This window comes from Sander vitreus, chromosome 9 (assembly GCF_031162955.1).
Source record: "Sander vitreus isolate 19-12246 chromosome 9, sanVit1, whole genome shotgun sequence".
NCBI classification, from domain to species: Eukaryota; Metazoa; Chordata; class Actinopteri; order Perciformes; family Percidae; genus Sander; species Sander vitreus.
Window position 1 is genome coordinate 3,582,628 of NC_135863.1, and position 15,697 is coordinate 3,598,324.

General features: G+C 36.7%; 1 protein-coding gene across 1 annotated transcript; it reads right to left on the bottom strand.

The window, feature by feature from the left end:
• Positions 1-1,145: 1,145 nt before the first annotated feature.
• On the bottom strand, positions 1,146-15,454 carry LOC144523074 (regulator of G-protein signaling 5-like). Its single transcript, XM_078258375.1, has 5 exons — positions 15,303-15,454; positions 14,143-14,256; positions 12,468-12,529; positions 7,512-7,678; positions 1,146-3,958 (listed from the first exon to the last, which is right to left on the bottom strand). The coding sequence occupies exons 1-5, from the start codon at positions 15,344-15,346 to the stop codon at positions 3,794-3,796; spliced, it is 552 nt and encodes a 183-aa protein (XP_078114501.1). The 5' UTR covers positions 15,347-15,454; the 3' UTR covers positions 1,146-3,793.
• Positions 15,455-15,697: the final 243 nt, after the last annotated feature.

Consider the following 15,697-nt stretch of genomic DNA (forward strand, 5'->3'; position numbering starts at 1 on the left):
TGACACCCTGCTGTTGAAAAAGGGCAGCTGGAGTATTGCAACGATTGGGTATTCCAAATTGGCAGTTCAATTTGGGAAGAAAAGTTATCCATTTGTTTTTTTCTTTGCACATTAAATTATATTAATATATAAGACTATGGGTCCACAGACATGCTAGAAGATCTGTGAGGCTGGCATGCTAAAATGCTTGTACAATGTCAATGCTAACAGGCGGAACATGTTCATCATCTTAGTTTAGCATGTTAGCATGCTAACTCTTGCTAATTAGCACAGAACACAAGGTACAGCTGAGGCTGTTAAAACTTTGTTAAAACAGTAGTTCAGACTGTTCTCATTTACTGTTTGAACTTATATCTAAGAAAAGTAACATTCAGTAATTTTTCTGCAGAAAATACTCAGGGTCTTTGGATTGAATAAATATCTTATTATTTCACCATCCGGTCTCCCTGAAGATTCTTTGATTCGACAAATCGGTCTAAAAACATCCCCAACAGTATGGTGTAACACTATTCCACTAATCAACAGGTGGCGGTAACACTCCAAGATATGCTGCAAAGCATTAGCAAATGCAGGGAAGAAGAAGAATGCTAGCAATTAATGTGATGTATGGATGTGAGTAATGCAGGATTTGAAATACTTTCTAAAAATTGACTTTGCAAATGTTTTATGAGGAGGGAAATGCTTGTGTGAAGTTTGTTAGAGCTGAAGGATACACATTGCGTTTTGGTGAGTAACTCTGAATGTAGGCAGAATTTGTGTTTGTTTACAAGAAAACTCCACAGGGCACCCTTTAACATTTTTCATTATTGAAATAACAATTTTGGAGGACTTTGTGTCCTCCGCATTGGTATGTGTTCACTGAGTAGGCTACGTATTAGTTTTTCATTGCAGTATTAAAGACTCAGTCACGAGATGCTTCTAATGTACATACATATTATGAATAGGTATCAAATGAAGAAAAACAAAGTGACAGTTGAAAGTCAAGTGTTTCCTCTTTTATAACAGTGAAATGATTCTGGGAAGAGTCCTTGCCATCTCCCTATTCAAAGAATCATGGCTTCCATTGTTGTTTTTAAGAATAACTTAGACACAATTTGTTGTAAATAGTTGATATTTACACACAAAAATAAATACATCTTCAGGAATTGTATGCATATATATTTTTATGTGGTCGACTCAGAACGTACATGCAAGGCAACATCAAATAATGCATATTCAGCACTCTTAAAGCACTTATTGAGTTTTCTTTGACATGATTGTTGATTTGCATGATGCTTAAGGTTATGACACCAGACTGGCTAATCTGTGCCACAATAAACTCTTATTGATGCTGTTTAAAATTGAAATAAATCTCTCAGATTTTTTTTTTTTTGGATTTGTTGTTTGTTCCAATGAGTAATGTACAGTAATATACATTGACATAATCAATGAATAAGTTTACAAGTTAGAATGTATGTCACTCCTGATCAATTTTGCTTTTAGTTTTTGATTAGTGCACAATACATGCATTTTAGGGAACAATAAGGACTTATAAAATGCTGAATATCTAGATAACAATATTCCTGTGTTGGTTAAGACATTATGCTTTTGTTTAATATAAAAAAGCATAAAAGAGTAAATATAACCGCACTTTATAACTGCTAAATTCAACTAAATGTATACATTTAGGACACTTAAACATTGCACACCACCAAATCCACCATCACATCTGTCTATGTCTCAGCTTAGTGTAAGTTAAGTGAATACCAGTGTTTTACAGCATGTAGTGAATAATAACTTGTGGTTAACCTGGAAAATAAGAAAAGTGAAAAGTACACATAATGTCAGATTTATAAACTGTGACTATTTTGTATTTACTTGTCTGATTGCAATGCCACATTTCCTTACATTTCCTTTATGACTTTATGTTTTGATTTGTGTTCCACGGCTTGTAATTGAAAAACCACAATAAAATGATTCTCAATAACCAGTGACTCGTCATGCATACAGTACATACAACTTTGGTATTATTATCACATAGGAAAAAACCTCTCTCTGTTAAAACCGCTGCTCTGTTCACTTCTTTTTTCAGATTCCCTCCAACTTGATTTTCCCATCCTAGCAACATGCAGTTTAGTGGTAGCCAAGGAGCTTGACCACTGAGCCAACTAGCCAGCACTGTTCTCAAGGACGGCTCTCACAGAATGTATCACAGCAAAAATGGGAGTTTGGTGAAAATCGAAAATTATACTGTCTGTGTGAGAGAAAGAACAAAAAGAGACGTATGTGGTAATCATTACTCGTGCATTGATACTAGTTACAAGTTCTTTTATTTAAATGACAAAATATTTGGTCATTGCTGGGAATGTTTTAGTGAATCAGTCAACTGTGTAACTGTTCTATTCTGAGTTTCCCAATGGATTTCTTTCATAGACAGAAAATGTTATAGGTCATAATGTCCAGGCACTCAATATTACATATTATTATTATTATTATTATTATTATTATTAACAATTTCTTGGGAAAACCACAAAGTAGGCTACTTTAAAGTCACTCTGACGTCTAACTGAATAAGAGGTTTAGGTCTGTGGAAAAAGAAGGAGGGTCAACTGGGTTAGATAGATACAGTAGATAGATACTTTATTCATCCCGAGGGACATTTTAGGGTTACCTATTGTGTTAAAGGGTTTTACCATTTCTTTTTTCTTTCTTTTTGTATATTTAAGGTAGCCTACTTCTTTTTGGGGTCAAGCTATATTTTGGCAAAACTGCAAAAGAAAACTTTAATTTTAGTTACATTTGAATTTGGTTAATTCTGATTAAGTTCACAATGTGACCCCTAGTAAAGTTTGCTTGAAAACAATCAACCATCTACATAAGTGTTACATTAAGGCATGGTCGTTTTTTAGGCATAGGTTAGTGTCACGTTGATGACATGACCACAATTGAGTAAAGTCAAAATAAAATGAATTATTCATATAATTGTCAGTGGATTTTAGGCTTAGGATATCTAAATGACCACAAACAGCTCTGCATTATGGCTCTTTGTTAGAAAGTCATCCTTGGAGTATGCTACACAATGCATGGCAATGTTAATGACTTAATGTCATGTGGTCAAGTCAATGTGGTCAAGCTTCACACAAAACTATATATATGTCTAGACAGGTCTGGCAAAGCTGCAACAACACCTTTATGCACAAGTGTAAGTCAGACAATGTTTTCAAGGGATAATTTCACGAGTATACTTTTAAGTATGCATCCAAAAGTTCAAGAACTAATTTAACTGAAAAGATTGAGTTATATGTTCTTCATAGGAACACATTGGTGTCTGTTTTGATGTGGACCCCATGTGTACATATGCGTGTGTGTGTTTCTGTATTTCTTCATTTGTGTGAGAACCAATCAGGTTTTTGAGGCCATTTTTTTGACAAGTGAGGTCATTCTGGGGCCTGTTCTGGGAGACCCTCACTTCTTTAAGATGATAGGGAATACCTGTTGTCAATGGAAGGTCCTCACTTGTATAGAAGTTCAAGAACGTGTGTGTGTGTGTTGGTTGGGGAGGTATAGGGCGATTTCAAAAGGCAGTCTTTCACTTTAGTTACATTCAAGTAAGGAAATATTGTATCATATAATTTTATATGATATATTTGTCATGTCCTTCATTTTTTGGATATTTTGTAAAAATAAGTCTTTGTTTTCTCGAGCTGTCTGAGACAATGGTAATTTATTAATTAATGTATTCCGTATTATTTTCATGTGTACTAACTGCTGTTTGAAACCTCCCCGACCCCAGCTCCTCAGACTGTGCACTGGCTTAGTTAACCAGGAGCTCCTGGTACTGCTCAGACCGAAGGAAACGACCGAAGGAGTCTTTCTCCATCAGGGCGAAGATCCTCTTCTGGGCCAGGTCAAAGGTTGTAGGGGAGAGATCAACCAGGTTCCTCAGGGTAACATCCTTGGTGAAGTGATCAATGTTCACCTGTGGTGGGAGGACAATGGGACATGCTGTCAGAAATGCGAAGGATGAAGACAAAGTGCTGATGGCAAATATGTATACTGATGATGTAGGTTTTTGCATAAATGTAATGATTTGTCTGCAAGAGAGGAGTCAGACAGATGAGGAGTAAGATGCCATTTCATCATCATCATCAACCTTTATTTCGTTCTCGGGAGTACAATTGAGGGCACGCCCTCATTTTCAATGTAGCTGAGATAACATAAAATAAATACAATGTTGCACATATATAAATATTCAATGCAAAGACTGTAGAAATCATTAATAATAATTATGAGCAATCAACATGTATACTTATAAATACAATCGCAAGGAATCCAGATAAAATTAGCATTTAAATGACTAAAAGCAATTACATCCAAAATCATGAGTGTTTAAAACCAGTGTTCTATACTGCTCATATGTTGGAAGATAATTTAAATGATTGTTGTAGCGTGTTCCAGGTGGTTGGTGCATTGTAGAAGAATGCCTATTTCCCTAGTTCTGATTGAACCCTCGGGACCTTAAGTAAAAGCCGGTTGTTAGATCTTGTTTGATAAGGCCCTGAGTTCACTCTAACAGAGCAGAAATATAAGGAGGGAGCTTAATGGCCTTAAATATGAACAGATACCAATGGTTTTCACGTCTTTCTGCTAATGAAGATAGACCTGCTTTAGCATAGACAGTGATGGGTGTTGTAGCTCTTTCCAGTGATAAATCTTAGAGCAGAGTGATAAATTGTGTCCAGGCGTTTGAGATTAGATGGAGCAGCACTTCTATAAATAACGTCACCATAATCAAGCACTGAAAGAAAAACAGCTTAAACAATGACAAAGGGAAGCAGGATTTGTTTCTGTAAAGGAATCATAGTTTCTGTTTCAAGTTAATAATTAGATTATCAATATGGTAAAGAAAAGAAAACGTCTCATCAAATCAGATGCCAAGATATTTGTACTTGGACACATGCTCTATTTTGATCCACTTGCATCGTGTATAACAAGCTATCATAGTCAATATTCCTGGCCTTAGTAAACAAGCTGAACAGAATCTTCAATGCAATTTATAATTCTGTCGTCTGCATAAAGATGGACATGGCAGTCAATCAAAGAACAAACAATAGTATTGCTATATATAAATAGAAAATAGAAAAAAGGACAGGTGCCAGAACTGATCCTTGTGGGACCCCCTTAGAAATTGGCAAGAACAGAAATTTGATGTTTCCAGACTTTACACACTGAGCTCTCCCATGTAAATAATTTTCAAACCAATCACATGCCTTATCATCTAGCCCAATGTTGTACAACCTATGTAAAAGCAAAGGATGGTCAACCGTATGAAATGCTTTTGAAAGGTCTACAAAAAGGGAGGCACAATGCTTCTTTTCATCAAGGGCAGATATAAAATTATTTGTGACTAATGTACCAGCTGAGACGGTACTATGATTGGCTCTAAATCCTGATTGGTGAGGACTCAAAACTGCAGAACTACTGAGGAAAACCTTAAATTGATTATTTAACAGAGATTCCAGGAGTTTAGCAAGGCATTATCATTTTGAAATTGGTCTGTAATTGTCCATATCATTGTTGCCACCTCCTTTGTGCAGTGGAGTTATATGTGCCAATTTCCAGATACTGGGAAATATGCCAGTTGAAATAGAAAGGTTGAAGATATGAGTTAATTGCTCAGCAATAAGTGGAGCAGCCCGTTTAAGAAAGAAAGGATCCATTTTGTCCTCGCCAATTGAACCCCTAGGATTAATAGCTTGCAAGACATCAAATACAACACCAGAAGAGATGGGATGAAATGAAAGCTTGCAGATCTGACTCACGTTATGTGCACAGTCATCATTGAAAATTTAGGGTCATGCATATTCCCTGTCAAATAAATACCCAGCTTCAACAAAATGTCTTTTTAATGCCAGACAAATCTCATTTTGATCAAAAGTTGTATTATCACAGCAATCAAGATGAGAAGGTAGGGGATCAGTAAGTGTAGTTTTAATTGAATTTACCACCTTCCAAAACTTAGCAGGATTATTATAAGAGTTAGTAATGAAATCAGAATAGTACTTTGATTTGGCAATTCTTAGCATGGAGGTGCATCTGTTCCTGATTTGCCTGAAGGCTACCCAATTTGAGGGCCCACCAGAGCATCTGGCTAGTGACCATGCTCTGTTTCGATCTTTAAATAAGGCAGCTAGTTCAGGAGAGAACCAAGGGGAAACTCTGTCTTTGATCCTGAGCCTTTTTGGTGGAGCATCTTTATCAATAATGGAGAGAAAAGATTTTATGGAAAAGTCCAAAGCTAAATCAACATCAAATATTTCAGATGTGATATATATATATATATATATATATATATATATTACCAAGTGAGAGATCAGTTAAAAAGGCTTGGTCATTCAATTGTCTTCTTTTTATAATCATATGAGGCTTAGTTTTCAGTTTCCGTGTATCTCTGATACATGCAATGGGGCAATGGTCACTAATTACAAGCTCAAAACTCCCCAGGCAGTAAATGTTTCAACTTTGTTTGAAAATATAAGGTTGATTAGTGTATAAGGTCGATTTTAGGCAAAATGTTTAATTTAATTATTCCCTGTCTATTTGAACTTGCCAGTTGTTATGTTTATGCTTAATCAAATACAAACATAAACTAAATCAAGTTCTGTCTGCCAGAAGAGTATTATTCCATGGAAGAGACCTACCAGAGACTTCATGTTTACAACAGCTGGTTTAACAGTCAGAGACTGACTGTTACTCTTGGCAAAAAAGCAAATACATATATTACCAAAAATGACAAACTAAGACATTAAACTACCTATAGTAACCAGAATATCAGATAAGTGTAGACCAGTACGAGGAACAATTCCTCTTTAAAATACACTGAAGTAGAAGTCACATCCCTAACCCAGTAGGAATTACCTCAGAAAATGTGCTAAATGTGTGTGTGTGTGTATTTGTGTATGTCTGTGTGTGTCTGTGTGTGTGTGTGTGTGTGTGTGTGTGTGTGTGTGTGTGTGTGTGTGCGCGGTGTTCACTGGGGTACAGAGTCTGAGTACATTCCCTGTCTATACCTCGTTCAGCGTCACGTGTGTAACCAGTAGTGAAGTAACGTCTGATATTAACCTAAACCACAATGTTTTTCTCAACTAAGGAGTTTTGGTGCCTAAAGATAACCAAACTATGACGGAAAGCGCTCCTGTGGGTCGTATTAGAGGGGAGGAATTAACAACCTATATCGTATGGTTTAAGGTACTCATCATACCCTGTTGACAAAAATTTGAATGCATTACCAACACACTGAAGGCATCTTCTAAGGAATGTGGATTAAGCATGTAGAACTTTGCACAAGTGGTATGAATTTGTCTTTGTATATTTTAAGTATGAGATTGTTGCCAACTTCCAGTTTTCAGTGACTTATATTAAAGTGAGAGCTCTTAATTGAATCGTTCCATCATGTAAAGCATGTGATTAATTCAATGAACTCTTTCTATTCAAGTTGGTGTTAAAAGGGGGAAGTAACAAGAGTCTCTGACCTCTCTGGGTCCCTCAGACTGGATGAAGTCTTCATAGATCTTCTTGGCCTTGGTGGCCATCTTAACGGGGTTCTTGATCTTCTTGAAGTCCTCGCAGGTCACCCAGAACTCAATGTTCTCATCACTGAACTCGGACTGCAGGAAGCTACGGAAAGCCGCCAGACCATCTGATGGAGAAAAGGGGGTGGGGAGTTAGAGAGAGAAAGATGTATCGACAGGCTAGGATAAAGAACAACAAGTGATTATTTAGGCCCCTTTTCATGCACACGTTCTTAAAATAAATATAGTGGCAATTCTGAATAAGCATTTGAGACACTTTTCAAGTGAAGTCATGACGGGCTAACTAAAACAAAATATTTCTGTTGCACCTCAAACATGGCTTAGTTTACTGATGACTTACAAAGGTTAAATACGAAAAGACGTGCATCTTGCTCGGAGCTGCTAATGCCACAATAATACATTCGTCATTTAAATTTCTAAAATACAGAAGTAAATCCCCAAATAATATGGATGAGTCAATTCTTAAGTTGTCGAATTGTCAGATCAGTCCACAGAAATGTGTTTTCATTCATGTCCCCCTCCCCCTGGGCAGAGAGTGACAAGGAAAATGACACTCAAAAAACCACAATAACCCTCAGACCATCTGTCTCTCTCTCTCTCCTACAATTAACAGATTTTATCCACGCCAACTGCTATTCTTAATTAGCAAAATGTTTTACATACAGCACAAGACCAAAAAGGAATTAAATGTGAGTCACAAGCTGAGTTTTTTTTGTATATCTGTGCTTGGACACTGTTGGTCTGTATAATATAGGCACCATCATTCTATATTTTATGTGGTGAATTAGTAAATTGATAAGACACATTTGTCAGTTACCCATCTACCTGTTATTGCCCTGCTATTTGGACTCTTGCCATGTAATCATATCACTACAATACATCTGTGTTTGGGTCCTTCCCCTGCTCCCTGCACTATAGACCGTAACATTATAGAAAATGTGCTAGTCGGAAGTAGTGGTCCTTAAGAAATGGTCTTTAATAAGGACTTCTGTGACAAAATAAGTTTTGAAATCCACCAGTGATGCACCTGCAAGAACAGAGAACACTCTTCTTCCTTGATACCATTATTTTCCAAGGCACACCTGTTTTCCAGGAGTGACACCACTGCCTTTCACATGCTGTACCAGATGCCAAATATCACTTGAGCCATTGTGGCTCTTTCGGTAATGGTTCAGTCATGTTTCAATAAAACCATTTCGGAAAGAAAAACATTTTCAACAGACCAGCAATGTTACAGATTCCATATCTAAAAGTTTTTAGTACATGTTTTGCAAAAGAGAAGCAGTGGGAAATGACAGAAAAGCACAATTAACATTATAAAATGGTGGCATGAACTACATAGGTTTGGCATTTTTTATCACAAGTGTAATGAGATAAAGCAATGTTTGTTGTCCATTTCACATTTTTCATTTTTGAAATGTTTAAAAGTTTTCAGCATTAGTTTTCCAAATACTTTCTGGATGGACCCAAAATAGAGATCAGGAGCAAGTGGATGTTTTATACAATATAAAGGGAGTGAAAACATTAAGAAACCTTTTTTAAAAAGTAATAAAAATACGTTTAGTTAAAAAACAAACCAAAAAAAAAATCAAATTTACTTTTACAAAAACAAACAACTAGGCCTACTGTACCTTTTGGAAAAGTTGAAAAAAGTGTCCAAAATAGAAATAAAACTTGTATTTAGACAAATGTAAAAGGACAGTGGTTATTCCAAGATAAGGATCCAAAATAAGACTTGATAAAACAACCACTCAGTTCAGCGAAGAGCATTGTAGTTCAACATAATGCCGGCGAAAAGGTCCCATTGTCTGAATGAGCATGTGCTGCAGATGATAAGCTTTCTGCTGTGGCCTCAGGCTTTTATCTGCAATCTAAATGGCTAGTTTGGCTCAAAATAGCACGGAGTCGCAATCAAGCTTTATTTTCTTTTCAAAAGACCTTTAGTACAAGGACTCACAAAAAGAGAAACACACACACACGCTGGTGACAATTAATGGTTTGTGTATCAGAGCTGCAACAACCAGCAGAAAATGTAGCCTCATGTTTAGGTTTTGTTTGTCATGCATTTATGAATCTACAATATCTTACTTCCATGTCAGCAGAATTATGCTACATTTTCTTTAGAGATTAACTTTAATTTCAGTTTTAATTAACTTCACTGAACCTCATAGTTTGACCATAAATAATGAAACACCGAAACACTCCTGTAATTATAAACTGAAACAACTAAACAACTTTAAAAATTCGATTATTTTTTCTACAAGTGCAATGTTTCTATTTTATCTATTTTTCGAGCGAGTTGCATTATAAACATTGCGTTATGCAATTTTTCACTTCAAGGCAAAGGAGGGGGGCAGTTCTACATCTGAGAGCAAATACCTCACAGAGAATCCCATGGGAATTAACAAGAGAGAAGCCATAAAGAATAATGTTAATGTAAAATCTCATGTATATAAATAATCACAGCGCAGCAGTTTGCAGCAACTGTGCAATAAATCAATGCTGGTGGAATCATTTAGACTTCTCCCTGGAGATGTTACCATAACACACATAACCTCCATGGACGGATACACACACACAGATGCATGCACACGTGCAAGCAGCCATGCTAACACAGGAGGAACATATATCTCTTTGCCCTGTGCTGTGCTGAAGGAGCCACTTAGAAAGGTCTTTTACCGCCCACTGAGCTCTCCAGAGGAAATGTTTCTCTGTTCACATGTATCAGATGGTCAGTAACATCTGTGGCTCTGTTTTGATACACGGGCAACTTAAGTGACTTCATAGCAGGAGAGTTCACATGTACCGCTCAACACCGTTAACCATTAGAGTTAATCATCAGTCTTGCTGGCTCTCAGGCTTTCTGTGCACTTTGTGAAGTAAACAGTAGAGCCAGTGGTTGCTTTCTGGAAAGTACATGGTTATTATTCTCCTCATGAGCAATGCACTTACACTTTTATCAGTCTACACCTACAGTTTAAACTATCTTAATGCGACTTTATCCCCTGTAAAATATCATTATGTAACAATTTTACATTGGCAAAATTATCTTAGATTACTTCATTTTGTAACAGATGTAAGACCTTAATCTTTATCAAAGTCTGAGAAATGCAATAAAAGTTGAGCTAAAATGTATTATAGGGCAACTGCAACCAATCTAGGAGATTGTTTGAGGCGAGGAGTTCCTTGACATGCAATCCTTTTTTGAGACGAAAGGACATAAAGTTACATTTGTAAAAGAACTTTCTTTGATAAAGAACCTCTGCTGATACACATACATGAAGCATATGTTACAGATAATTATGATTAAGCAATATCTGGCGACAAGCCGTGGTATGTTGTGATTATATCGCAGCTAAGGGGCATTGTTCAGCTTGACGCAAAACAAAAAAACTAACCGATCAAGGCAGCAGTACAGCAGCAACTCCCGTGTTCTGCAAGGTAAAATGACTGTTATTGTCAAGGGAGTCTGGTGGCTTTGAAGAGAGCATAGATAACGGCTTCAGTTCTGCATCGGAAAGTGCTGTATGACGGCAAGGTAAAGCTGTGAAAATATATATATATATATATATATATATATATATATATATATATATATATATATATATATATATTTAAGATTATTTTTTTCAGGCCTTTATTTATATAGGGCAGTGTAGACAGGAAAGGGGAATGACATGCAGCAAAGTTCTGTGTCATGGCAGTGTGTGTGCGCAGATGAATGGCTTCCCTCTGTGGCACCAGCTATCAGTTTGTTAGTCTAGCTGATTTCTTTTTCTCAGACGCAGAGTGATACTTATTGTGTAAAGGAATTATACGTCATAGCCGTGGTATGTGATTATTATATAACGGCTATAAACCAATCAGATTGCTTGATTTGAACTACCCCTTTTATAATTCCTTTGTAATTTATGGATTTTGTTATAGATATTGAGGTTTGAAAAACTGATTATGCACATCACGTAAATTATTTATTTCTGAACCTTTTAGTAGTGCCGTTTGTGGGCTTTCATTATTTTATATGCATGAGAAAATAATAAGAAACATTATCATCATTATCTTCACCATTCAGTTAAACAAACACATGGTCACATGGATGTCTAACACACTATACAATAAATAACAAGCACACAAGCTGTATTATTGTTATGGAAACCAAACCTTGTTAGGTGTACCTGCTCAAACAGTCCGGGCAGACACCAAACTTCAGGGAAGGCATGCTTTGAGTTAAACCAGTTAAACCAAAGTGAAATAAAAATGCTCTTATGTCAACAAAGCAGAGACACTGCAGAGCAGCAAGTAAGTAAGGCTACCGTAACATGTGAAATGTGTTCTATATTGGGATTTTAACAAGGAGGATTGTTGTTGTGGGGAAATAACTGAGCATCCATCAGCTATGTGGAAAAAGCTGGTGTGCATGAATGACATCATTACAAGAAGAAGAGAAAGATCTGCAAGACACATGCAGAGTCACACGGGACAGGAACAGGAAACATTACATCTGATATTTGCTTTAATGAGATCACTCGAAGCCATGTTTGCTGAAGAATATGTGAGATTTTTGAAATGTTGTACATGTTCATGTTAAACAGAAACAAGGTGAACTTATATCAGTCACATCAACCGATGTAAACAAAGACTGAGATAATGAGATACAATTAAAAATCCAACAGGATCCCTGTACTTTTATTGAACATGTTATGGGGACAACAATTCTGTTCTTGGACTGCGTCCCATGGTGACAAAAGGTTGTTTCCTCTAAAGGTTAGCACTAAATGTCTGGGTTGACACTTGTACTTTTGGTTAGTGAGTGACACAAATGAGTGTGTGTGTGTGTGTGTGTGTGTGTGTGTGTGTGTGTGTGAGAGAGAGTGAGTAAAAGAGAGAGTAACCTACAGCTGTTGTTCAGGACGCGGTCCAGACTCTCACGCCACTGAGCAGCCTCCTCCGGAGTAGGCCTGCACACAAAATACCTCAGTTCAGTCTGGGAGCTTCAGAAAAACTGGTTCAAAGTATCCCAACAGTTATAATAATCCAAAAAAGAGTCTTTATCATGAACTAATATTTCATTGAACTTTATGTACCATACAGGGTGAAAAACAACCAGCTATCATACACATCTGATGCGAGTATCCACTCTCCCGAAACCAGACTGCATCCTTTGATCTCAGATTCTGCTGCAAGATTTAAGTCTGGCGTATGTACCGGACCAATCACGGTGCGCATTTAGACATTTGGCTGAAACTTAAACAAGAACAATTTAAAGGAGCGGTTGTCATTCTGAAACGGCATGGCCTTTCTCTTTCCTTTAGGAGAACGTTTCCAAAGCGGTTGAGATGTTTTCCCAAGTTTGAAAATTAGCTGGAAGGACCAATGACAGGCCAGTAAGCGGGTGTGTTCACCCAATCAGGTGTCTTTAGGTAAAAAAGCAGAACTGTTGTCCATTATTTATTATACAGTTTTCTCAAGCAAATGCTTAATGAGCACTTTGCAAGGCAAGCTTGTAATCCATCTTTACAGTGTGGGGATACAATGTGGAACATATCCACAGTAATTATACATTACATCACAACAAACAAAGTTTCTGAAAACTCTGTACTTGGAAAATTAAAAGAGAAAATGAAGTTTCGGGACAATTGCAAATTTTTTGTTTTTTACCTTATTCAGGGAAGGTTCACTGAGAGGCAGCCTCTCTTTTGCAGGAACACCCTGATCACATTCACACAGTTGCACACATTCATACATGGAAACTGCACAGCACAACCGCAGTCTGATCTGCTGGCCACTGAGCCACTGAGCAGCTCAGTGCCTTGCTCAAGGGCACCTCAGTGGCGGTAATGAGGGAGGGAAAAGCGCTGCTCTTTCACTTTTTTTTTTGTCACTCTTTCACACCCAGATTTCATTCTGTTGGTCTGGGGATTGAACCAACGACCTCCCAGTCACAAGCTCGCGTCGCTAACCTTTAGGACACTGCCTATTTGAACCACAATGATGCTTAAGGGAATTAACACATATAAAACAAACTCACAAAATAAAGTCTCAGCTAAAGCCTTGCCGACTTCTGGGGATTACACATCCAAAAGCATGGTCACACTTTTTTTGTCGATTGTCTTGTTGTGTTGATGCTTATACTTTATTGCTATTCCTGTTCATGCTTTGCTCTAATGTTTATGCTTTTTTATATATATATATATATATATATATATATATATATATATATATATATATATATATATATATATATATTTTTTTTTTACATCTTGTATTTTATTGTAAAGCACTTTGAGTTTACGTGTAATGAAAGGTGCTATATATTATAAAATGCCATTTCCAATACCTTGAGATAATAAGAAAAAAGCTAAAATAATCAGTTTTTCCAAATGAATCAACTCAAGGACTTTTTTAGCTAAAGCTTTGGAGCATCTAACACTGACGTGTCTGGAGAGCTTTGAAGTCCTTTGATCTCCACATCTTGTACCCGCTCTGGGCTCTGCTCGGCCACTTTACCATCAATTATCTGGTTAACAACAACAGACATTAATCCCCCAGGGAGGCAGAGAAAGAGACTCACTTCTGCTGCTTCTCTGGCTTCTTCTCAGTCTTCTCGGGGTAGGGGATGATGAGATCAATGCCATTTTCCGGCTTCTGCAGTAAAACGCCCAATTTCGTCTTGATCTCCTTCGCCCTGGATGACAGAAAGCAGACGGCTCGTGTGACAAAGTCTTTTGTTTTAACTTCTTAGACACGAACACCATAATTATCCAGTCAGGATGTTTTACCTGACCTTTCATCATATTATCCTCTGTTTCCTTTTAGGACTCTGGTATATTGCATTCATACAAGACACTAGGATTACATTTACAAGCATGTCAGTTGGCTGATTAATCAAAATTGAAACAAAAAAAGTCTGAGATCTTTACAAAAATGTTTCATGTTATACTGAATAAAAAGGCAGCAGGAAGGAAAAAGAAGGGGTTGAGGCTAAAAAACGAAACAAAATGATATTATCGTTATTATATTCAAAGCGTTTTCTTTTGAATTACAGTACTTTTTTTAATCTAGTTAGACCTTTTATTTTGGAGATTTAGTCAGAACAGTTTCATATTCAGTGTAACATAATTTGTATTGTAATTGTAACATTTAGTTATGAAGTTATCTACAGTTACATTATCTAAATGTATAATGTAAAAATGCTATATTCACTGTTTTGTATTCGAATCAAGAACAAACTCTGAATTGCATCGCGCTTCAAAACCATTATTAACCAAAGAGGTTTCGTTGTGTTTTCACTCGTGTAAACTTAAAATAGTTTTTCTTCTTTTTCAACTCTGCAGGTGTTGAAACCTCTCTTTCCTCGTTCGTAAACAACAATATACAGTCCATCTCTTTTACTTTCTAATCTGCACAAGCTGTTGTAAGAAATAAAAAAACATTCAAGGTAGCATTAAAACAGATCTGAAGCTGTTTTTTTTTCGTTCAAAAAAAATGTCCAGGAAACAGAAAATAATTTCAGTTAAAATGATTTAAAGTTAAAGGTTTACAAATGAACTTGTCTGACTGACAGCAACATGGATTTACATTTCATGTTTTTTGATCTATTTTGACACAATAATTGCAGAGCCCCTCTTAAGAGGGTTGAAATATAGTCAAACTTTTTTTTGTTATCCTAACAACCTCAGAGGAACACACTGATAAGACATGACAAAGGTAATGTGATGATGCAGGTCTCACCTTTCCCGGCAGGTTTGGGGTAAGGCAGCTAATCCTTTACACATTTTCCAAAGGCTTCAGTCGCAGTATTTGAGAGTGAATTCAGTCTTCCTGTTAGCTTAATGTAAGTCTTAGAGTCCCTTTTGCTTTCTGACTCTGGCTTTCAGCACATGGGGAGTTTTATACAGACATCCTTTGGGCTTTGGGCCAAAAGCTAAGCCAATCAGACTGGAATGTCTACTGGCTGAGGAAGGGCGGGTTTTCAGACGTGAATGGTCTGTTTGCTTTGAGGTTTCAATTAACTTACAGAACCAGGACCAGTGTGCAGGATGCAAACATGACCGTGAATGTCTATTGATATTAGATCTAACGTTATTTATTAAAGAGATTGATGCTATTTATAATCTTGTCAGTAA

What these genes read in the sequence shown, in the direction of transcription:
- LOC144523074 (XM_078258375.1), bottom strand. Translation starts at nt 15,346, where the DNA reads ATGTGTAAAGGATTAGCTGCCTTACCCCAAACCTGCCGGGAAAG. An exon ending in AAGCCAGAGAAGCAGCAGAA is followed by an intron (nt 12,530 to 14,142) that starts GTGAGTCTCTTT and finishes TTTTGTGTGCAG; the next exon opens with GCCTACTCCGGAGGAGGCTG. An exon ending in AGTCTGAGGGACCCAGAGAG is followed by an intron (nt 3,959 to 7,511) that starts GTCAGAGACTCT and finishes CTCCCACCACAG; the next exon opens with GTGAACATTGATCACTTCAC.